The 23,807-nt window shown below is 42.5% G+C and overlaps 2 protein-coding genes across 2 annotated transcripts in view; one reads left to right on the forward strand and one right to left on the reverse strand.

Moving 5' to 3' along the window:
- Positions 1–1,050: 1,050 nt before the first annotated feature.
- Positions 1,051–23,807, forward strand: part of IL1RAPL2 (interleukin 1 receptor accessory protein like 2) — a 602,004-nt gene continuing 579,247 nt past the window's right edge. The window contains exon 1 of the mRNA XM_003414874.3: positions 1,051–1,394. Coding sequence (XP_003414922.1) covers positions 1,051–1,394 — 344 coding nt within the window. The remainder of the gene's footprint in view (positions 1,395–23,807) is intronic.
- TEX13A (testis expressed 13A) lies at positions 21,120–22,557 on the reverse strand. Its single transcript, XM_023553923.2, has 2 exons — positions 22,002–22,557; positions 21,120–21,864 (listed from the first exon to the last, which is right to left on the reverse strand). The coding sequence occupies exons 1-2, from the start codon at positions 22,458–22,460 to the stop codon at positions 21,142–21,144; spliced, it is 1,182 nt and encodes a 393-aa protein (XP_023409691.2). The 5' UTR covers positions 22,461–22,557; the 3' UTR covers positions 21,120–21,141.

The following is a 23,807-nucleotide window of genomic DNA, read 5'->3' on the forward strand; positions in this document are numbered from 1 at the left end:
ACAGGGGCTGCCCGTTTGGTCTCATATATCTGGTTGAACTAAGAAGCACATTCCTCACGTGTGTCATTTTTTGTTTTATAGGCCTGTCTAATCTTTTTCTGAAGAGTGGGCTTTGGGAATGGTTTCAGTTCTGGGTTAGCAGAGCATCCGGTCCATAGGGTTTTCAATGGCTGTGTTTTCAGAAGTAGATTGCCAGGCCTTTTTTCTGAGGCACCTCTGGGTGAACTCTAACCTCTAACCTTTCAGTTAGGAGCCAAACACATTAATCCTCAGGACCACCCAGGGACTCCTCCTGTAAAATAGGAATAATAAAAGCATCAATCTCAGGGTAGGCCCTAAGCTATGTGGGGGTCCTGTGCAAATATTTTTTTGGTAGGGTTCCTGTCTATACAGGAAGTTCCTGGCTTATGAATGAGATACTTATCCTAACTGTCTTTAAGTGGAATTTGTAGGGAAGTCGGAACAGGTGCTTACGGTTCTTATTTAGCCTGACTTTTAGTGCAAGAAGGGGTATGAAGCCTTTTCAATGATTTAGGAGCTGCACGTGCAGCAAGTGAAGGTGACTGTGATGAAGAATTCATTCTGAGTAGACGTTGGATCAATCATTTCAGAGCTAGGGCAAATTTACATAATATTAAAGGGCTAGTACAAGTTGTCCCTGAGTCAGACTTCTGTAATCTGGGGACTTAGTGTATAAAAAATTTGAGTCGCCTAAAATCAACATGTCAACATTATTCTGGCAGTCCAATCTCACACGATCCTGAAGGAAATACCATATGGCCACCTTCCTGGGATTGGGACTTGGTACAGGGCTACCCCATGAACATGAGTACTGGAGCTTTTAGGAGGAGCTAGTCAACCCCAAGGAGAAGGTTGGTGTAGAGGATTGGAAAACACCCCAAAGGGCCAGGGCAGGGGCCCTGCTGCCCAGCTCTCAGGAGGATATTGGTATATCTCATAGGGTCACTGGGAAGATAGAATGAGATAATCTATCTATGTAAAGCACTAGGTAAAGCCTGCCTCACAGTAAGTCCTCAGTGCATGTTGGCAATGATTGCTCTCTTACCATCATCACCAACAATGCTCATTGCATCTCATGCCTTGTCTGCTTTTCTTTCAGTGGATGGCTGCATTGACTGGTCAGTGGATCTCAAGACATACATGGCTTTGGCAGGCGAACCAGTCCGAGTGAAATGTGCCCTTTTCTACAGTTACATTCGCACCAACTATAGCATGGCCCAGAGCACTGGCCTCAGGCTCATGTGGTACAAAAACAAAGGTGATTTGGAAGAACCCATCATCTTTTCAGAGGTCAGGATGAGCAAAGAGGAAGATTCAATATGGTTTCACTCAGCTGAGGCACAAGACAGTGGATTCTACACTTGTGTTTTAAGGTGAGTGCTATGTGGAAATTTTGCTCAATCACAGAGCTGATGAAGTTTTGACTGGGGCTGAAGTGTATTCTACAGTGGAAGTGTTCTTGAAAGATCACAGTATACGTAGAGCTTCAGTAAATTCAATTCTAATTATTTATTGAAACCACATAGCAAATCCTTATCGATTTTCAAAAACTGGGACTCTCATTTACCATGTGTGCTCATTTAATTTAGAAAGTTTTGTGATTTATAGCTTCCCCCACCCCACCCCTGCCTCCAGGGTCTTACATTAATAATTTCTTTGCATAGAGCCACTTGGCTCATTGATCTTGATAACTGGCCATAAAAATGACCTAAAATATCATTTAGGCCAAGGTCTCGCCTTGCTTGTTGATGAAAAAATAGCCTCAAATGGTTCTGGGAGCAGCTGTAAAATCTTTCATAGAATTAGCAATGTGAGCTTGAGTCCACTGTGCCTAAATATTGAACATGGAGCCCTGTAAACACATAGTCTTCTTGGGTACTATACTGTGAAGGTATCGTAGACACAGTTCCTGCTTACAAGATGTGTATAATGAAAAGGAATCTGCCTTATCCTTTTTGTTCTTGTTAGCTGTCATCAAGTTGGCCTCTGACTCATGGCAACCCCGTGTGTTATAGAGCAGAACTACTCCATAGGTTTTTTTGTTTTTTGTTTTTAACCCCGTAGGGCTGTATTGGCTGTAATCTTTACAGAAGCAGATTGCCAGGACTTTTCTTCTATGGAGCCGATAGGTGGGTTTGAACTGCCAACCTTTAGGTTAGCAGTCAATTGCAAACCTCTTGTGCTACACGGGCTCCCTGGGATTCCATAATATATCCTCTCCTCGCCCTCCACCCCAGTGCTAGAATCTAGGATATAGCATCTCAGTCATTGCTTTAGATACTGAAATAGTTAACTCAGATGACCTTTAAACCATCTTGCAATTCTGCCATTTTGTAAGTTTCTGATCTTGCTCACCAGGGGCCTGTACTCTATTTGATTTTAACTTCTTGGAAATGCAGACCCTTCCTATTTTTGTCTCCTGTGGACTTTTTCTAATGCCAAAGCTGTGTCTCCTCTTCATCAAAAGCACTTGGAAACCCCTTGTGAGGCCTCATTGTTCAAAAGGCCAAGAGAACAAGGTGGTGTATAGAGAACCTTCTTGATGTTTTAAGAATTGCTGGGCAGGAAGAGGGGGGAGGCTCTTGGGGGAGCAAATGGTAAGTTTAGTCTCTGTTTGTGGTGGGCTAAATCCCTAGGATCTTGGTAGAAGCAGCACTTATTCTGATCACACCCTTAGTAATGAAGCAGTATTTTCTCCTACTTGGGCAGCCCTTGGCATAATTGGGAAGTGGGTATAATTCAGCTTCAGTGACTAACACTGCATTCCTGTATTCTCAAGGGTTCTGCTATTGTTTCTCTGCTCACCCCCTCTCCATTCTGCCAATCTAAATACACCTTTTGTCCCCACTCCTGTTTGCTTTTTAATAAGCTTTTAAATTTTAGAACAGTTTGAGAGTTACAGAATTATTGCAAAGATAGTACAGAGAATTCCTGTACACCCCACATCTGGTTTCCTCTTACTAACATCTTACATAACTATGGTACATTTGTTACAATTAATGAGCCAACAGTGATACATTAATAAAGTATATACTTTATTCAGATTTCCTCATTTTTTTCCTAATATTCTTTTTCTGTTCTGGGATCCCATCCAGGACACCATGTTACATTTAGTTGTCATGTCTCCTTAGGCTCCTCTTGGCTGTGATGGTTTCCCAGACTTCCATTGTTTTTGATGACCTTGACAGTTTGAGGAGTACTGCTCAGGTGTTTCCTATCTATCACGTCCCTGAATTGGGATTTATCTAATCTTTTTCTCATGGTTAGACTGGTGTGTTTTGGGGAGGAAGACCACGGGGGTAAGATACCATTTTTATCACATCATATAAAGAGTACAAAGTATCAATACGACTTAGCACTGTTGATGTTGACCTTGATCGCCTGACTTGAGGAAGTGTTTTTCTCCACTGTAAAGTTATTATTTTATTCCCCCTTTCCATACTGTACTGTTTGGAAGAAAGTCGCTATTCACAGCCCACACTTAATGAATGGGAAGTTATGCTCTACCATTTTAAGGATTGAGTATCACAAAGTATTTGAAATTCTTCTGCATGGGAGATTTGCCTGTTCTCCTCAATTTATTTATTTATTCAGTCATTTATTTATGTCAGTATGGACTCATATTTAGTTTATACTTTGAGTTATAATCCAATACTAGTTTATTTATTTTGTTGCTCAAATTGTTCTGGCTTTGCCCATTAGAGCTCTTTCAGTTGGCATCTGTATCCTTTTGGCCACACTACCATCATTGTAAGATATTTTCTTCCTCTCCTTCCTCTCTCTCTCTCTCTTTCCCTCCCTCTCTGCCTCCCTCCCTCTCTCTCTCTCTCCTTCCTTCCCTTCTTTCCTCCCTCCTTTCCTCCCTCTCTCCTTTTCCCTCTCTCTTTCTTTCTTAAGCAAGTTCTTACCTTCTAGCATTACAAGATGCTCCAGGCTCATCTTGTATATTTCCAGCCCCAGTCCTCAAATGATTTATTTCTCTGGGGAGCTCTAGTTCCTTTTGTTGAAGAATGGTATTAGAAGCCAAGATCTGGGTGTGCTTGTTGCTACCGGGGCATCATTGCTTCTAGGCCCTTTCAGCTCACAGCTTTGCATTAATTTCATGCACAAGTCCACAGATGGTGAGGGAGTACTTTGGGGGTGTAGTAGGACTTCCCAATGCTCATGAAATATTTTCCTGTAGCTGGTCCTCTTTCAAGTACACATCAGATTGACCTTGCTTGTACCCACTGTAAATGCAATCTGAGTCAGTGGTCCTCAACTAGTATCTAAAAACTCGTTGCCGTTGAGTTGATTCCGACTCATAGCGACCCTATAAGACAGAATAGAACTGCCCCATAGGGTTTCCAAGGAGCAGTAGGTGGATTCGAACTGCTGACCTTTTGGTTAGCAGGTGATCTCTTAACCACGGCGCTACTAGGGCTCCTAACTATATCTAGATCAGTAGAAAAGAAAGGGATTGACATTCCACTGAGCAGAGGCTTAGATTCTAGCATACTGGTGACCTTGTTAATTCATACAACATGCCCTGAGGAGTGACTGGGCATCATGGAAGTAGGTGGAACTTATGTACCTTGGTAAGAAAAAGAGAGTTCGAGAGCCACCATTCCAAAGGAAGCAACCAGTCTTTTGTCAACTCAGAGATATAGAAATCTCTTCCAGATAGAAATAAGTGAAATTGCTAGCATTTGGTTGTGAATAATGAACCTATTTTTTAGACCTAGTAGATGCTGCGGACTCCAGATATGTGCTCAGGGAGAAACTCAATCCATAGAGGTGATTTTAATGCAATTGTCAAGAGACATTCATAGTGAAAAAAGGCTCTTAATTTGACAATGTCTACATAGGGTCGCTATGAGTCGGAATCGATTCAACGGCACTGGGTTTGGTTTTTTGGTTTGATATTCACCTAAATTTCCAATTTGATACCACTTTAAGGTAATCGTAGATTTTTTTAAAATGTTTTAATGACCTCATTAAAATTACTCTATTGATTTCAGTGTGCTTTAATATGCAGATATGAAATAACTAGCAACATTCTCCACCTCTTTGAATCATAACAAGAAAAGTTTTGTTTGTGATCTTTCAGTAGGCAATTACCCATTTTTGTATTTTTCTTTGGTCAGTCTCAAGAGTTATTGGTTGAATTTCTTAGCGTGTTAATGGGTTAGTAAAAGAAGAATGGTGGAGGATTATGTCGTATTTCAAGAGGTAGTGCCAATCCAGGAATTACTGTACCCTGCCCCTACCCACCCTAATCTTTTCAGTGGAGGAATTTAGCAGGATAAAAATGATGAGAGTAATCTTATTTGACAAAATCCCACATATCACGTTTTCAGCAACTTGAAACTAGGGGTGACTTAGGCTGTGGATGAAGATAGATATATTCATATAATCCTAAATTGAATTCACAGATATTGAAAAGAATGACTAAATATAATTGAACATCTGCAGAAACCTGCATGCTTGGGGCTAACCATGGCCAAGTGCAGAGAACCAGTTATAGCTTCAGAACCACTATGACCTCTTCAATGAGGTAAATGAACAAAGAACTCCCTTCTTAATTCTCATAAACTTTTCTAAAAGATCATTCCTGGTATGTTTATCCAGCCCCAACCTATAGGTAGGCGGACATCTACATTGCTGGTAATCACATTCCAAAGAATACTGTTACTCCAGAAAAATAACATCAACAGAAAAGCTGAGGGGGCTGGGGTATTTGAAACAAGAAATGTAGAAAGTTGTTAATTACTGAATCTGTGTGATGGGTACATGAGGATGAGTTACATCACACTAATTTTTTGTATATGTTTGAATATTCCATAGTTTTAAAAAAAAAAAAAAAGAAGTGTATACTTTTGAAGCCCTGATGGCCAAGTGGTTAAGATCTGGGCTGCTAAACCAAAAGGTCAGCAGTTCGAATCTACCAGCTGCTCCTTGGAAACCATTTGGGGAAATTCTACTCGGTTCTATTGGGTCACTGAGTTGAAATCAACTGGATGGCAACTGGTTTGGTTTTTGTTTGTTTTATAATAATCTTGCCTGATCTTAATGGCCCTTAAGTTATCCTCATCTATAAATACCTATATAAAAAAATTTTTTTTTTCATATATAAAAGCTGTTACTATATAGGCAAGATTTTTTATATTTCAGTCAAAAAACATCAAGCATTTATTGTGAGATTTGCTTTGTCCCATATTACAAGAAAACCTGTGTCTTTAGAGAGAAAAGTGATTGTCCTAGTCTACCTCAGACACTAAGAAATAGCTTTTATCACCTTCCACCCTCCTATCCTACTCCCCACCATGGTTACCAAGAACTTTTCAAGGGCAGTGAACATTTCTCATAATTCAATTCCAACTTAACTATTGATCCTTGAAAAGTTAAAGTTAAGTGTCAACAAGTCGGTTGCCTGGGTAGCTATTTCTTGGAAAGCAGATAGTTTCTTGTAGGAAAAATGAGAGTCTAGATCTTATAGAATTAATTGACCTCAGAAAAGATCAAGATTGTACAGCAGAGCCTTAGGACAGCAGCAATGCCTCCTCTAGGCTAAAATGCAAGGCAATTAATTATTTTATTCCATCTATTTTTATTTTCAGTCATAAGCAGGAGTCCCTGATTTCATTATTTTTTTGTAGCAACTAGGCATAATGGAACACATTTATAACTTGAAGAATTATTTTTCAACTTCCAAATTGGTAATATACCATCATTGTTTATATTACTATAGGTAACTTAAAATGTCAAAAAAGTGGCAATTGTAATTTATTTTTATTTCATTAACAGTGAATTAGATGTGCTATAATGTTTTTATAATGTTTAGAAATATAACCATATTGTTGTATATTAGGTAGGTAAGACTCTGAACTATAATCATTCTATTGTACAATATCTATTAATTTAAACTCTATTCATTCAGTTTGTTTACTGGAGGGAAGCAGATGTTTACAGCTTAGTCAGTTAGCAGGATTACCTACTTTGTAAGAATTAATGGGTCATATTTGACAACCATAAAAAAATTGATTTCAAATAATCATTAGTTAGCTGGTTAACACTGGTAATCATATATATTTTTTAGTTTTGCTCTTTCTATCATTACACCGTCTTCAGTGACATTTTACTTTTGGTTATTTTACTCCTAATCAAGGTTTTAACCTATTGCCGGGCTTGCAAACTCAACCAAGAAGATAATGGAGCCAAGAAGATAATGTAATGAGTGTGACAGGCCTTGGAGTGTTGGAAGCTGTAGTAAATTCTCCTGTAGTCTCATTTTCATGCCTTGCTACCATTTCCTATTTTTCTAGCTCACTCTTTCTATCTGCCAATTCCAATAATCCACTGACCCTTTCCAGACCTCCAGCTCACTGATGCCACAATCTTTCCTTTTCACTTCCCCTTGTTCTGTTCCCTCCTAGCATAGTTTAAATTCCATGATTAATCATTATAATCGCTCCCATACGTATCCCCTTCATTCCTATGACTCTCTCCCTTCATCCTCCTCACTTGTGAAAACCACAGCACTGTTTAAACTCAAGTCTCCATCTATGCTGTGCCTATATTCTTGCAACTGAACTTGGCTGGAGGAAAATACTGACTGGTCTTATTTTAAACTCATTATCATGACCTTCAAATAGACTCTTAATGAAGCCAGATAGTCTTACTATATATTCTCGGTCAATTCAGTCTCCTGTCCTCCCAGATGACTATTTCATATCCTCTCTTCTCTCCTTATAGGGTCGCTATGGGTCGGAATTGACTTGATGGCAATGGGTTTGGTTTTTGGCTTTCTTCTCTCCTTAAACCTCCAACATCTTCTCTCCCTTGCTTCCCATTTCACTGAAAAAAATTGAAGCAATCAGGAGAGAACTTCCATTACGTTCATTCACCTATTGGTATCTGTACCTAAACACTGTGCCTTTAAGCTTGTTACCATAGATGAATTGTCCTTGTTCCTAAAGGCCAATCCATTTACATGTGGACTAGACCCTATCTCCATTTGACTCCTCAACAACATCACCCCAGCAACTCTCCCATCTCTCACCTATATCATGGAAATTTCAATTTCTACTGGATCATTTCCATCAAAGTACATACATGTCGATATTTGTCATCTTAAAAATATCCTATTGACGCCACTTCCACTTCTAGCCACTGCCCACATTTTGTTTGCTCTCATTTGTAGTAATTCTCCTTCAAAAAAGAGTTGTTTGCACTCAGTCTTGAGTTCCCCTCTACCCATTCTCTCTCAAATCCGTTCCAATCAAAATTTCACCTTCACAGCTCCACCAAAACCGCTCTCATCAAAGTCTCCAGTGGCCTCAATAATGCTAAATTCAATGGTCAATATTCAGTCCTCCTATTACTTGGTCAGCAGGTTATTACTTGGTCTATCAGCAGCATTTGGCACAATTGATTACACGTTTCTTTTTGATAATACCTTCTATACCTGACTTCTAGAGAATCACATTTTCCTGGTTTTCTTCCCATTCAATTGTTTACTCTTTCTTAATCTCCTTTGATGGCTAGTCTTATTCTCTCTGACCTGTTAATATTCGAAGGCCTTAAGGCTTGGTCCTTAGTTCTTTTTCATTTCTATCTACACTTATTCCATGATCTTATATAATCTCATGGCTTTATATACTGCCTGTACACTGACAACTCCAACATTTATACTTCCAGACCAGACCTGTCTCCTGAACTGTAGACTCCTCTATCTAACAGTCTTCTTAGCATCTTTCCTTGGTTGTCAAAATCAATATGCCCCAAACCTGAACTTCTGATCTTCCTCCTATCTTACTCTAGGTTCCTAGAAAATAAATCTTGAGGCAAAAGCTAATGAATATTAGAGATTTTAATCCCAAGGAAACATGAGTGAGGCAGGGGATGAAGGAAGTATACTTCAGGATACTTGACCCAGGGGAGAAAAGAAGAATTTTTCTGCCAGCTCCTATCTCCCATTGGTCAAAGGGGATTGTGCATAAGTAGCTTCCACCCCACTGCCACAACTGTGGTCTGACTCACCATCTCTTACCTTTATTGTTATAATAAATTCCTAACTGGTTTCTCTGTTTTTCCACGTCTCCCTTCAGTTTGTTCTTTTTTTATTAATAATAATATTTTATTGTTTTGGTGAAATTTTTCATAGTAAATTAGGTTCCCATTTGGCAATTTCTATACAAATTGTTCAGTGACATTAGTTACATTTTTCACAAGGTGTCAACATTTTCTTTGTGTTCTCATTGTTCCGTTTCCAATACTCTGGTTTCCCTGCCCCCTTATCTTCTCATCTTTGCCTTAGAGTAAATGTTGACCTTTCGGCAGTTTGTTCTTAACACAGAAGAGAGATCTTTTTAAAACATAAGTCGCATACGTCTCCATTCTGCTCAGAACCTTCCATTGACTTCCCATTTCACTCAGGATTAAAGGCAAGTACTTACCATGACATACAAGGCCTTATGTGATCAGGGTTCTGGTACCTTTCTGACTTAATACTACTTTTTCCCTTGCTTTTCTATTCCAGTCACACACTGACCTCCTTGCTCTTTCTCAACATGGCAGGTACAGTCCAAACTTAGGGTCTTTGCACTGGCTGTTCCCTCTATCTGGAATGCTTTCCCCTCCTATATCTACATTGTCTGGTGGATTTGAACTGCCAACCTTTTGATTAGCAGCCATAGCTCTTAACCACTACGCCACCAGGGTTTCCATTGTTGTTAGGTGACATCAAGTTGGTTCTGACTCATAGCGACCCCACGTACAACAGAATGAAACACTGCCCAGCCTTGCGCTATCCTCACAATCATTGTTATGTTTGAACCCATTGTTGCAGCCACTATGTCAATCCATCTTGTGGAGGGTCTTCCTCTTTTTTCACTGACCCTCTACTTTACCAAGCATGATGTCCTTCTCTAGGGATTAGTCACTTCTGATACCATGAACAAAGTAAGTGAGATGAAGTCTCACCATCCTTGCTTCTAAGGAGGATTCTGGCTATACTTCTTCCAAGACAGATTTGTTTGTTGTTTTGGCAATCCATGGTATATTCAATATTCTTCACCAGCACCATAATTCAAGTGCATTAATTATTCTTTGGTCTTCCTTATTCATTGTCAAGTTTTCGCATGCATATGAGACAATTGAAAACACCATGGCATGGGTCAGGCACACCTTATTGCTCAAGGTGACATCTTTGCTTTTTAACACTTTAAAGAGATCTTTTGCAGCAGATTTGCCCAATGCAATGTGTTGTTTGATTTCTTGACTGCTGCTTCCACGGGTATTGATTGTGGATCCAAGTAAAATGAACCCTTGAAAACTTCAATCTTTTCTCCATTTATCCCTCGTTACTTTCAATTCTACAGTTTACTGAATTGTAACTTTATCAATTAGTACCTTCTTGACTATACTATTAATACTCTCAACTCTCTTCCAGTCAATTCTCACCCTCTGTACTTCTGATACTTCTTACCTTGCTCTAATGTTTCTATTTCTATGGCATTTATAACCTTTTATGACATTATATAAAACCCTGGTGGCATAGTGGTTTTGTGCTACGGCTGCTAACCAAAGGGTCGGCAGTTCAAATCCTCCAGGCGCTCCTTGGAAACTCTATGGGGCAGTTCTACTCTGTCCTATAGGGTCGCTATGAGTCGGAATTGACTTGACGGCACTGGGTTTGGGTTTTTTTTTTTTTGGTTTATAATTTATTTATTTATCATATTTGTTATTTATTTTCTATCTGCCCATGCTAGAATATAGACCCCTTAAGGGCAGAAATATTTGTCTGTTTTGTCCACTGATGTATCCACAGGGCCTAGAACAGCATTTACAGGGTCTAGCACTCTATACAGCACATAGTAGGTGCTTAATAAATAATTATTGAATTAGTGGATGTGCTGTGCCTCAGAGTTAGGCAGCCACCTGACAGATCCAGATGATTGTTACCATGTAGAAACACAAGCTTAATATTGCCAGATCTTTCTATTTTTTGCCCCCCCCAAAACAGAAATCTAGATATTTATGTAAAATCTCCCAAATTTTAAAATTACTCTTTGGGACCTCCACCCCCATGAAATATTCCTACTTAGATGGAACCAATGGACTTACAGTTTGCAAACTTGGAACTAGTGAGTTTGGGCTCCAACATTAACTTGGGGAGTCATCTCAGGCCAGGGCTGGGGCAGATTTTATAAAATAAAATTCCTAGGAATGAGCATTCCTAGGATTAGAGGAATATTGCCACTAACCCTAGAGTACATATAAACAGTCAGTAAGGTCAAATGGTTCCTCTGTATGTGGCAACTGGCTGCATGCAAGCTTAATCCCTTGCGCAGTTATGGAAGTCACCGAGAAGAATGCACTGGTCAGCACAGGGACCCTTACTGTTATCTACGGTGTATTGAGATGGGATTCTTTCAGGAGGGTTCTATTGCTATAAATTGGCACTTCTCCTCCACCTTCTTGCCTGTTAGTGATGAAACAAAATGTATATATCATTCCCAACTCCTTCAAAAAGAAAAGGACTGAAGATATGCAATTACTTTAATCTCGGGCTTGAAAAAGTATCCATTTAGGTACCTCTCTGGACGAGTATGGAGCCCTGGTGATGCAGTGGTAAAGTGTTCAGCCACTAACCAAAAGGTCAGCAGTTTGAATCCACCAGCTGCTCCTTGGAAGCCCTATGGGGCAGTTCTACTCTGTTCTATAAGGTCACTATGAGTCGGAATCCACTCGACGGCAATGAGTATGGACAAGTGCCATTTACTATGGTGAATCCAAGAGAAAATTATGACACATCATCTGCCTTTAAGGCATTACTAAGGAAGGATATGGACTAGCTATACTTCTTCCATACCTGACTATATGGTGCAGTATTCTACATCACTGTATCATACTGAGTAAGAGTATAGGCTCTGGAGCTGGAGAGTGTAGGGCTGGATCCTGGCTGTACCACTTACTAGCTGTGTGATCTTGAGCAGTTTATCTGACCATGCTGTGCTTTGGTTTCCTCGTCTGGAAAATGAGGATTCATTTGTGTATTAAACTGACAATTTTTTGAATACTAAAAAGTATTAAATGAGGGAGATTAAGGTTCCTACTCTCTCAGGATTTACATTCTAGAGTGGGGGAAACATACAAATTCCAAATACTTTGGATAATGATACATGACTATGATGAGAATAAAAGGGGGTCATGTCCAGGAATGACTGGAGGTTACATTAGGTTGGGTGGTAAAGAAGGGACTCTCAGAGAAGGTGACATATAAGCTGAGACATGAATGGCAAAAAGGAGCCAGCCTTGTGAATATCTTGGGGAAGAGTGTTTCTATCAGAAAAAAAGGAACAGCAAATGCAAAAATCATTAAACTGGAACTGGCTTGCTATATTCAAGGAGGCTGAAGAAGGCAAGTCTGGATGGAGCACGGTGAGCAGGGGAAAATGGTACTAGATGAATCTAGAAAGGGAGACAGAGGCCAGATCTTGATGCATATTGTGGACCAGGATAAGAAATTTAAAAAAAAAATTATTGTGGTAAAATATATATAACATAACGCTTGCCATCTTATCCATTTGTAAGTGTACAATTCAGTGACATTAATTACAAGAGATTGATTTCTATTCTAAGTGGTGTCAGAGGCAAATAGAGAGTGTTTCTGCTGTCGTCATTTTTGTTTGCTTGCTTTAAGCAGGGACATGACATGATACGATTTCCATCTTAAAAAAGATCACCTTGGCTGCTGTGGTAAGACAACCAACGAGGCCAGATGTGACAGTGGCTTGGATTGGGGTAGTAGCTGTGGAGAAGGGGAGAAGTGAATGGATTCTAGATAGGTATTGAAGAATGATCCAACAGGACATACTGACATGATGTGAGAAATGAGATATTGATGTGAGAAATTAGAAGAATTGTTAAGTAAATTGAATGTCTCCTGTGTTTGCAGCTTAAGTGACTGAGTGATCATGGTCCTATTAACTGAGAGAACACTTGGGAGGAGCAGGAATAATACGTGCCACAGAGAATGTTGACAAGTACTTAGCACCGATGCTGGCATGCAGTCAACATGCAATTCGTTCTCTTATTTCTACTTCTGCCACCACCACCACCACCACCACCACTAGCTAGATATTTTAGCCCTTATTTATAATAACCTTATGAAGTAGGTAATATTATTGAAGATAATGAAACTTATACTCACAGAGGTTAAGGAACTTTCCCAATGACAACATGGCTAGTAAGTGGTGGAGCTAAGACTTGGACCCAAGTCTATCTGACTCCAGAGCCCTGCACATATCAGTTTGCTCTACTGTCTTCTTGTTTATTACCTGTTTTTACTGTCCCTAATATCCCTAATGGAAACCCTGCATGGCGTAGTGGTTAAGAGTTCGGCTGCTAACCAAAAGGTTGGCAGTTCAATCTACAAGGTGCTCCTTGGAAACCCTATGTGGCAGTTCTACTCTGTACTAGAGGGTCACTATGAGTCAGAATTGACTTGGCGGCAGTGGGTTTGGTTTTTTTCCCCCCTAATAGGTATCTGTATTTGTACACCACAGCAAATGAGACATGGTTGCTTATGTTAATTACTGCCTGTGTGAAGATCTGTGGTTCTGTATGTTTTCAGTGTCCTAGTGCATAATACTGTCTGGTGGTAAGGATGGAATTCTATTGATTAGAAAGGTGGATAGGAGGGAGGGGAAAAGGGACTCACTGCTTAGGGGACACCAAGCTTCTGGTAAGGATGATGGGAAAATTTGGAAACAGATAATGGTAATGGCTGAACAACATGATAAATGTAACTAACGTCAATGAATTGTGCATGCAAGGAATGTTAAAAAGGCAAACGATTTGTTACATGTATATTTACCACAACAACCAAAAAAAGAAAGATGGACAACAGAGGGCAATGAGATAGAGGTTATAAGTTCATGAAAAGTGAGAAATCTAGTTAAAGCAGTAATTTTCAGAGACAGAGCCAGAATACTTGTCTTACAATGTTTGAACCTTTTGTAATCATTATGCAGTTTTCCAAACATTATACAGAAATGCTTAAAAGTTGCTTTCTACCAAAGAAGAGAGATTGAAGAATTGTGAAAGATGTATACCCTTAACTGGCTTTCTTTTTGTTTACTCTGGCTCCCAAACCTCCAGGATACAAGACTGGCACGTGAATCATTTAAAGGAGCATATACATCAGTATATAACCAAGTGCTGCTGCTGCTGTTGTTAGGTACTGTCGAGTCGGTTCTGACTCATAGCGGCCCTATGCACAACAGAACGATACACTGCCTGGTCCTGCGCCATCCTTAGTTTGTCATACTGTGGGGACTTGCGTGTTGCTGTGATGCTGGAAGCTATGCCACCGGTATTCAGATACCAGCGGGGTCACCCATGGAGGACAGGTTTCAGCTGAGCTTCCAGACTAAGACAGACTAGGAAGAAGGACCTGGCAGTCTCCTTCTGAAGAGCATTAGCCAGTGAAAACTTTATGAATAGCAGTGGCACCAAGTGCTAAGATGAATAAAATCAGGTGTCATAAATATATGGTTATATTTTTCAAGAGCTCATTGCATGAAACTAGTTCCCTTCGTTCACCCTAAAGCTGAAATATTTCATAGCGGCACAGAAATAAGAGCTCATTCCTTCCTAAGTACAGTTTTGTTTTTAATGAAAGGGATGTTTTTCAGCCAATACCATTTCAACTCTCAGGCACCTATTATTCATTAAACAAATATTTATTGAGTACCTATTGTGGGAAAGATACTAAAAAAGGCAAAAGTGAATGGCAGGGCTCCTGCCTTCTATTAGATTAAAAGGGGGGAATTAAGACATTTGTGCAAATTACAATTGAGCAAGCATAACTCAAATAAAAGACAGGACCCTATACTGTCCAACATAGAACTGTCTTTTAAGAAACATAGTGCATTATGAGAGGGAGGAGGGAGGGAGGTTGGGAGAGGGGTATTTACTAAATAGATAGTAGACAAGAACTACTTTGGGTGAAGGGAAGGACAACACTCAACACAGTGGAGGTCAGCACAACTGGACTAAACCAAAGAAGTTTCCTGAATAAACTGAATGCTTCGAAGGTCAGCGAAGCAGGGGCAGGGGTTTGGGGACCATGGTTTCAGGGGACATCTAAGTCAATTGGCATAATAAAATCTATTAAGAAAACAAAAAAGACAGTCTAGAAACCAAAAATAATTTTTAAAGTTTGAATAAGAATTTACTGTAGTCCCTTGAAAAACATCAAGGGGGAGCCCATTTGTAACCCCCAGCAACACTTCTTACAACCATCTTTTCATATTGCCTTCACTCTCAATATCTCTGACATGCTGCAGCTGCCCAGAAGCTTCTCTCATCACTCCTCACTCCCATCACTTCTCACTCTCATCCCCAACTAAAAAAACCCTCCCTGGAATGCAGCCTCTGCAAGTTTTTTCTTTTTGCCCCTTCTCATCTTCTATCTTCTTTTTTTTTTCTTTTTCGTTCTGAGAAACTCTTGTTCTACTTCAAATGTAATTTAATGAAACTAGCCTGACTGCTTGCAATCCATCAGCTCTTTCTGCCCGTTACCGCTATTCAGCATAGTAAATGCCCAGGAACTGCTCGGGAACAACAAGAATCTCCCTAAAACTTGCTGGATTGGGAGAGGCTCTTGTAGCCAAAGAGAGGCTTACCTTTGGAGGATGGGGGTGGGGAAGGTGGGGGGAGCTGCAAGTGCTAACTTAATGTCTTTTATTCCATCATACATGAGAATAAAATGAAAATATGCTATATAAAAAAAAAAAGAGATAAAGCAGTAGTAGAGTTGAGAGTAGGGAAAAATAGTTTTTGGCTTACGGAATCAGGAAAGGCTTCCTAGAGGAAGTGGTGGTTGAGACAGCGCTTGAGGATTTAAACAGGTGGCAATAGTTTCATCTAGACAGATGAAACAGTGTTCAAGGGCAAAACCCAAAACCAAACCCATTGCCGTCAAAGTCGATTCCGACTCATAGCGACCCTATAGGACAGAGTAGAACTGCCCCATAGAGTTTCCAAGGAGCACCTGGTGGATTCTGCCGACCTTTTGATTAGCAGCCATAGCTCTTAACCACTATGCCACCAGGGTTTCCATTCAAGGGCAAGGAGGCAGTAAAACCTGGGCTATGCCCCAGGAAAAATGGGGAGGTGCACTTGGCTGGAACTTGGGTTTACCAAGACCTTTTTCTGAATGTGACTCTAACAATAACTAACGCTGCTTTGTGGAGGTTTCAGATATAATTTAGGAGCATGAGGCTTTAAGACAACGACCAATTCTTAAAAAAGAAGCTAAAAGACACAGCTAACGTGCACCTTAACTTGCAGTCAGATAACTATGCACGTTTTCAATAGATGATGTTTCCATGGAGAAAATGTATATTTAAAGGGTGTAAAGTCCTTTCTATGACCCTACCCTTATTAAAGAAAGGAGATGGTGCTGTCAATCACAGGATGGACTCCAACTTCTTTTCTCAGGGAGGGAGATGAATCCACATGGAGCCATCCCCATTCTCTTACCATTCTCACAAGTCATCCACCTTGGCAAGACAGCAGCTTAAAGTTTGATGGGTACAGACTGTATCTATGGCTATGAAATAGAGAAAAACTAAGTAGAAGGGTGATGTGTAGTCCCACCCCATAGTCCTGATCTCATTAAAACAAGACTCAGGGTCACAGCAATCTACACAGGCTCATTTCCAGACCAGATCAGACTTTTCAACATGAAGGCATTATGCACTTATCTGTGTAGACAGATAACTATATGTATTTTTAATTTTTCAGCCCCCATATCCTGACTGTTTTCCAACACCTTAACTCCCCATAAAGAGGTACTGTTTAAAGAGGGTGGTTTGGCCAGATTTCAGATTGACATTCTTCCCTTTTACTCTCAGGCAAGCAGTATCTCTTTCCTCCTTTTAAACTCAGTCTAAAGCTTATGCCTGAATTACCCCCTCACACACACATAACACATACATATATATGTATGACCAGGCTTTCCATACATGTTGGTGTTGACTTATTGGCTGTAGCCCTCAGATCACTAGGGTCTGGAGGGTTCTTAATTTGATCAAATGAACCCTTTTCTTTTGTAATATGCTAAGTAATGCTAATACACCTGTTGCCATTGAGTCGATTCCAACTCACAGTGACCCTACAGGACAAAGCAGAACTGCCTCCTAAGAGTTTCCAAGGAGTGCCTGGTGGATTCGAACTGCTGACTTCTTGGTTAGCAGCTGCAGCACTTAACCCCTACACCACCAGGGTTTCCAGTGGTACTAATAGCAACAGAAATAGGCGGCATGAAGGCAGTTAGTATGAGGTGAGAGTGTAAACAATGACGCTGGGGGAGGGTGCGAAGTCATGGAAAATTCTGATTTTTAAGGCCTCTAAGAAAGTTTCCTAGTAGGGAATGTCTCTGTACAAACACCCTGGCAAACTTTTGAATGTGATCCCATATAAACAGAGATGAAAAAGCATTGTTTTTTTTTTGCCAATAAAGCATGGTTTGAGTCGTTTTTACTTTCCATTATTTTAGAAACAGGTATAGCCAAGTTTGACTTCCCAGCATGTGGATGCGTCATCAGAAAGAGGAGGGAAGTCAACAGAGGAGCCTTCCCTGGTCATTCCCCTTCACCACTTTGCTTGCTGTTATTCCACATGGGAAGCCCAGAGAGGACCGCTGAATCTTCTCCAGAGGGAAAAATCACTGATTTTGACCAAGGCCTTAGTCCCCATGGAATTTCCATCCCCTTCCCTAACCCACCAGAGCTGGATCTGTCTTCCAGCAACATTGTTTAAAGCATTCCTACTCATTTGCTGCCCATCTCACTAAGCTCAAGGACTCAAAGGCCAAGTCAGATCACTTGGGTTTGCTGAGGATGTTCAGTGACAGAAGGGAATTCATTTTAGTTTTATAAATTCTTTTCTTTTGTCCTTACACAGAGAAAACTTTAAAATGGGCATAACACATGAAACCATGAAAATGTCGATGTCTTTCCTTATTCTTACCAAACAGCAACTAACAACGGCAACCAAACATAAAACCCAAATCTAAACAAATTGACTGATTCTTTTAATGAAAAAAAAAAAAAAAGTCATGAAACCAAGCTGTGACACTGGAGAGATTTGGGTCTGGTGCCCCTCCTAGAACTATCTTCCTTTTCCAGCGTTCCCTTCCAGGCTCAGAGGCTTATCTATGGGAAACGGCGCCTGTGGCAAGCACTGAAATTGCACTCCTGCAGAGGTGTCGCGAGGGTAGCGAGCACCCGCGGCAAAATCTCTAAGTTGCGCCCCCGCTCCCCCATTTCAAGATACACGTTGATAACCGTGACACATCAGCAGAAACGCCTTACTCCCTCTTGTTCAGCTGCCACAGTCAGGCGCCTTTCATATTTTTGGCAACTTAGAATGTCATTCCTACCTCGTCTGGTGCCCCCTTGGACTTGCACCCGGGGGCAAGTTCCCCCTCTGCCCTCCCACTCGTTATGCCTCTGCACCCCTGTCCAAACATCTGACACCCATCTTTTATATAACTTTACCATATCATCAGCTCAAAAATACAAGTCGAGCTCGTTCAATCTTTTACTTAACACGTTATGATACTACGAGAAAATTACAACTGCATCTTCCTTGCTTTCAGTGATGAAAATTGGTCTATCATGTGCTCAAAGTCGTTTTTGTCAGTTTCTTCTCTTTCTACACTCAGCAGAGCAACATCAGAGTCTGCCTTGACCCATGGAGGCTCTCAAATATGGAAGTATTAGTGTGAACTTGCTGAATGATCTCACAGCCGGTGATGGAAACTGTGATAGTTAATAAGAACTGCTCAGTGGTGTGTGTGTGCTCCCCCCCACCTTCAAGTGGCATCCAGGGCACATGCCACACCTACCATACCTTAGATACACGTCTGCTCCCACTGCCCTCCTCCTTAAATTTTTTTTCAGTTTGGTCCTATCAAATTGGATCCTCCCTGCAGTGATGTTCCTTTCCTTTCACTCCCTACTCCCACCCTCACAGTTATTCCAAAAAGTGCCATTGCCCAGAAGCCTCCACCCCACCCTGACCTCCCGTCCTCTCTCTCTCAGGTGCCTTGTCTGTCTACATCATGGACATGCAGGCAGGAGCCCCCTCGGTTCCCCGCCGCTGCCACACACATCAGTGTTTCTTCTCCTTCTCCCTTTCTGTCCCAGAGGAAGAGGTGGCCTTTCCAAATCCATCCAACAGATTTATTTCATTTATTTAAAAAAAGAACTTGTGAACACTTAATTATTTCACTTTACACATCAAAGAAGTATACAAACAAGTAAAAGTCCCCCACCCTATGCACCTCTTCCCCACCCAAACCCCCCTATTGTCCCACACCCCACTGCCTCCCATCCCTGACCCTCATCCCACCCCTCCCTTGCTAACATCTTGTTTGGTAAATGTTTTTCTCAGACCTTTTTCTATGCTTAGTCAGACATAAATCTGTAAGTCAAACAATCTACAATAATGCATTTTATACGTGTACCAAAAAAACCCAAAACTCATTGCCCTCCAGTCAATTCTGACTCATAGTGATCCTATATGGCAGAGTAGAACTGCCCCATAGGGTTTCCAAAGAGCAGCTAGTGAATTCATACTGCTGACCTTTTGGTTAGCTACCAAGTGCTTATACACTGCACCACCAGGGCTCCATATATGTACAGACTTACAGAAATTCTGGGGAGTTCTGCAAAAAACAAAAGGGAACCTGTCATATGATTATTTTTCATGTAACAACACAGTGGATATGTCACCAATACAGTATGCAGGATTTACCTCATTCTTTTCTATATTTCTTGCATTTTAAAGATTTCTTTAGCTATGTCTTCCGTGACTCACGCTCCTCCCATATTCAAAAAACCCTCTCTCAACGGTATATCCTCCCTTACTCCTTCCCTTCACAGCCAAAGGTCCTTGAAAAAGAGCTTTCCACCTGGGACTTCTCACTTCACACTTACTCTGCAGTCCCTTGCAGTTTGGCTTCTGCCCCTATCTTGCCCCTGGGTCAGTGGACACACGGGGCCCCTCTGCAGCCCTGGGCATTGCTGAACACGCTCCCCTTGAAACTCTCTTCTCAGCTTCTTTGATCCTCTTCTCTTCTGATTCTTTTCCTGTTCTTACTGTTCATTTCCTTTGTGGTTCTCAACCAGGGGCGATTTTGCCCTCCAGTGAACATGTGTTAATATCTGGTGACATCTGTGGTGGTCACAACTGAGGGGAGGCTTGCTACAGGCATGTAGTGGGTAGACGCTAGGGATGTTGCTAAACATCTTACGATGCACAGGCTAGCCCCCTACATCAATGAATTATACGGCCCCAAAAGTCCAGAGTGTTTAGCTTGTAAAAGTCTGCCCTCAAGGGATATAAACAAGCCCAAAGGCATTTCTGACAAGTGCATTTTCATGAAACATAACTGTAGGAACTGGGAAGGTGGTTAGGCAGCCACTTTCTCTGGGGTCATGGGATCAACTTCTGCTTTTTTACACCTCTCTGTTCCCCGGGACCTCATCCTGGCATCCTCTAAGACACTTGCCTCTGTAAAGTACATGGTTCTCCTCCCCTAGTTAGGGCCAGGCCTCAGCATCCATGGCCTGGACCCTGGCCCCAACACCAGGTAACCCACTGCTCCACTGCCCAACACCATCGTGACTATGGAATCTGCCTCTAGTGTGAGAATCTGCTAGGCTCAGGATGGGTCAAATGTCCACTCCTAATCATCTAAGGCCTACATGCGGGTGGGTGTTAATAAACATGCCTGCCTAGGTCCACCAAAGGCTAAAGTGGCAAGGAGACACACAAATAGAAGCTGTAGTAGTTCTGGACTGGCCAATGCTAATGTCCTGGAACACAAAAGGGGTCATCAAAATACAACTCTGTCTCTGCTCTCTCCCCCTAACCTCTGGATCTACACCCTCCCAGGCCCCCCCACCGTCTGCCCCACCCGCTACAGGTCACCCCACCCCCACCCCCACCATCCACCCCACTTCACCTCCCTCCTGCCTCCTTTACCCCCACTCCCCCTCCCTCGGAAAACTGATTTCCCATTAGGATATGTTTCTGTTCCAGCTCACATTTCCGCATTCACTCAGACTTTTGTAGCCAGATTCCCCTCCCACAGCGGAAGCAAGTTTTCCGCCGTGAAAAATTCACAGCTTTACACCAAGAGCAGTCCCAATCTCCCAACCTGCGCACTAATGGAGCTCTTCTCTGCTTATGGAATTTGGGGTCTCTCCTGCTTCTTTGGGGTTCTTGAGGATCTATTCCCTGGGCCCCTCCCTCAGACCAAAAGCTAACATCAGAGGCCCCCCGATGGGGAGCCATCTGAGGTGGAACTGATGCTGTGAACGTGGCTGTTCGTGGGGATGGTGTGGGTGCGGGTGGGTCTGGGAATGAGGATGAGGGGCAGGGGTATGAGTATGTGAATGAGGCAGGGAGTTGGACAGGAAAGTGTGCCGGCGAGGCTGTGGGCCCAGGTTTCACAGCCCCAGAGAAATAAACCTTGGCTGTTCCCAATGACCTGAGCTCGCCCTCCCGCTGCCCTTCGGAGGTGAAATTTTTCGGTTTCACAGCTCCAAGAAGCTGCAGGAAGCTTCCGCTCAGCTCCCGTGTCGCCTCAGTAGCAGGGGTGGTAGTAGCTCCTGCTGCATCCCTCTCCTCCTCTCCTCCTGTGGCATCAGCAGCAGCAGTGGTAGCAGGAGCCGCCATCGCCTTCTCTTCCTCTTCGCCTTCTCCTTCTGTCCCAGCCCCATCATCAGCGGCCACAGTTGGCCACCCTGTGGTCCGCTCCAATGGCTGCCGCAGTTCCTGGGGAGAAGGAGACAGAATTAAGACATGTTCTGGGGGTGAAGGGAGGGGCTGAGTGGGGGGTGGGGCCAGAGGGCGGAAAAGGAGGGACTTGCGGGGCCAGGAGAGTGGAGGACCCGCACTGGAGCAGCTCTTACAGCCTGGAGGAGCTTCCCCCTCAGCTGGTCCCGCTCCTCCTGCACTTCCGCCAGAGAGGCCCGGAGCAGCTGCAGCTGAGAAGCCGCGTCCTTCCGCTCCAGTTCCTGCTGCGCAGTGAGCACCTTCAGGTCTGCAGCCAGGGACTGCGCGGCCGACCTATGCAGCTTGGCGAAGTCATGCAGCCACTGCACCCTGCACCCCTGTAAATGGCTCTGCCTGCAGGCGAAGCGCACGCTCAGGGCCAGGCCGCCCCAGGCGCAGGCTTCCTTGGCCTCGCTGGACACAGTGCTGTTTTCCAGGATGGCCCTGAGCTTGCCCTCCACCTCCTCCCAGGACGAGGACATATTCTCGATGTAGAACTCGGGGCCTTTCACGTGCCCAGCCATCTTCTCGTTGATGAAGTCCGCCACCTTGGCATGGTGGAACCCACCACAGGGGTCCTCAGGGTTCAAGGCCATGAGAGTTGAGGCCCTTAGCGGCTTTTCCAGCCCTACGGGGAAGGATCAACCTGTTAGGTTCTCTCCGTCCCTCCCTCTCCGCCACCCACCCTTGAAATGACGCTCTGACCAGATTGCCTCACCTCTCCGGGGCCAGAGGAGGTGCAGGCCAACCGCCCCGTCTACCACGCCCACGGAGAGAAAGCGCCTCTCTCCTCGCAAAGCCTCCTGGGAAAAGACGCCTCAGTCCCAACCCCTGAGGCGACTACCCTAGGGCTGTTCCAACTTCCAGAGTCTGTGGGGGTGAGTGCGAGTGCATAGCTGCCGATCCAAAGGCTCTAGAAGTCAGGAGGAAACAGGAGTGGTCAGAAAAGCCTTGCCACCAAGAAAATAAGATTCTTAGAATCAAGTAAAAATAGCATCCCCATTATAATAGTTTGTCCCACCCCGTTCAGAGGAGACCCCCTCCTCCCGACGGTGGAATGTTCCATAACAGGAAACAGCCTCACTTCCTCAGCGGCCTCTGGTGCCACCCACTAGAAAAGATTCTGTAGCTGCTGCTCCTGTTCCAGAAGCTTCTGAATTCTGGTACAGAGAGCGGCAAACTTTTCTGTACGGGGCCGGGAAGTAAATATTTGAGGCTTTCTGGGCGTTATAGTCTCTGTCCCAAGTATTTACAGCACAGAAGCCATAGTCAACATCTGACTGTGTTCTAGTAAAACTTTATAAAGAAAGACAGGCAGCTGGCAACATTTGGTCTGTAGTTTGCCTTCTCTTACATCCGTACGTTTGTAAATATTTTATCTAGTTGCTCAATGCAGAAACCTGAAAACCATCAACACGTACCTTCCCCTTAATAATTTATATTGAATCAGTCACTGAGTCTTGTTAAGACTACCTCAGAAATTTCTCTTGACACTCATTCCCACTTAGGGAATGCTCATGTCTTTCCTAAATAGTCTCCCTGGCTTTAATCTCTTAATTCCTAATCTCTTCCTAATTGTTTTTTAATGATCATGCTACTCTTAAGCTTAAAAATATTTGATGGTTCCCTATAATACACTCCTTGGCTTCATATTCAAAGCTACTTAGAGTCTCACTCCAGCCTACCCTTCTAACTTAACTCTTTCCATTCTCATTTCCTCCACCGTTTATACATCCTAGGGACCAGCCATGCAGAGATAAACTAATCTTGAATTTTAAGTTATTTTTCATCTTGAAAAATCAAGGCATTCCTTATTATATGGACGTTATGTTCTGTTCTATGAACTACATTGAAAAAGACAACATTTCTTCTCTAAGCATCTTATGTCAGATAGTGAGAGAGAAAAAATAACCAGGCATTAAAATATTACCTATGAAGGTGGT

This window comes from Loxodonta africana, chromosome X, assembly GCF_030014295.1.
Source record: "Loxodonta africana isolate mLoxAfr1 chromosome X, mLoxAfr1.hap2, whole genome shotgun sequence".
NCBI lineage: Eukaryota > Metazoa > Chordata > Mammalia > Proboscidea > Elephantidae > Loxodonta > Loxodonta africana.

Coding starts and splice junctions, on each gene's coding strand:
- TEX13A (XM_023553923.2), bottom strand. CDS start 22,460: ATGGCCTTGAACCCTGAGGACCCCTGTGGTGGGTTCCACCATGCCAAG. Junction 21,865..22,001: donor GGGGGAAGCTCCTCCAGGCT/GTAAGAGCTGCT, acceptor CCTTCTCCCCAG/GAACTGCGGCAGCCATTGGA.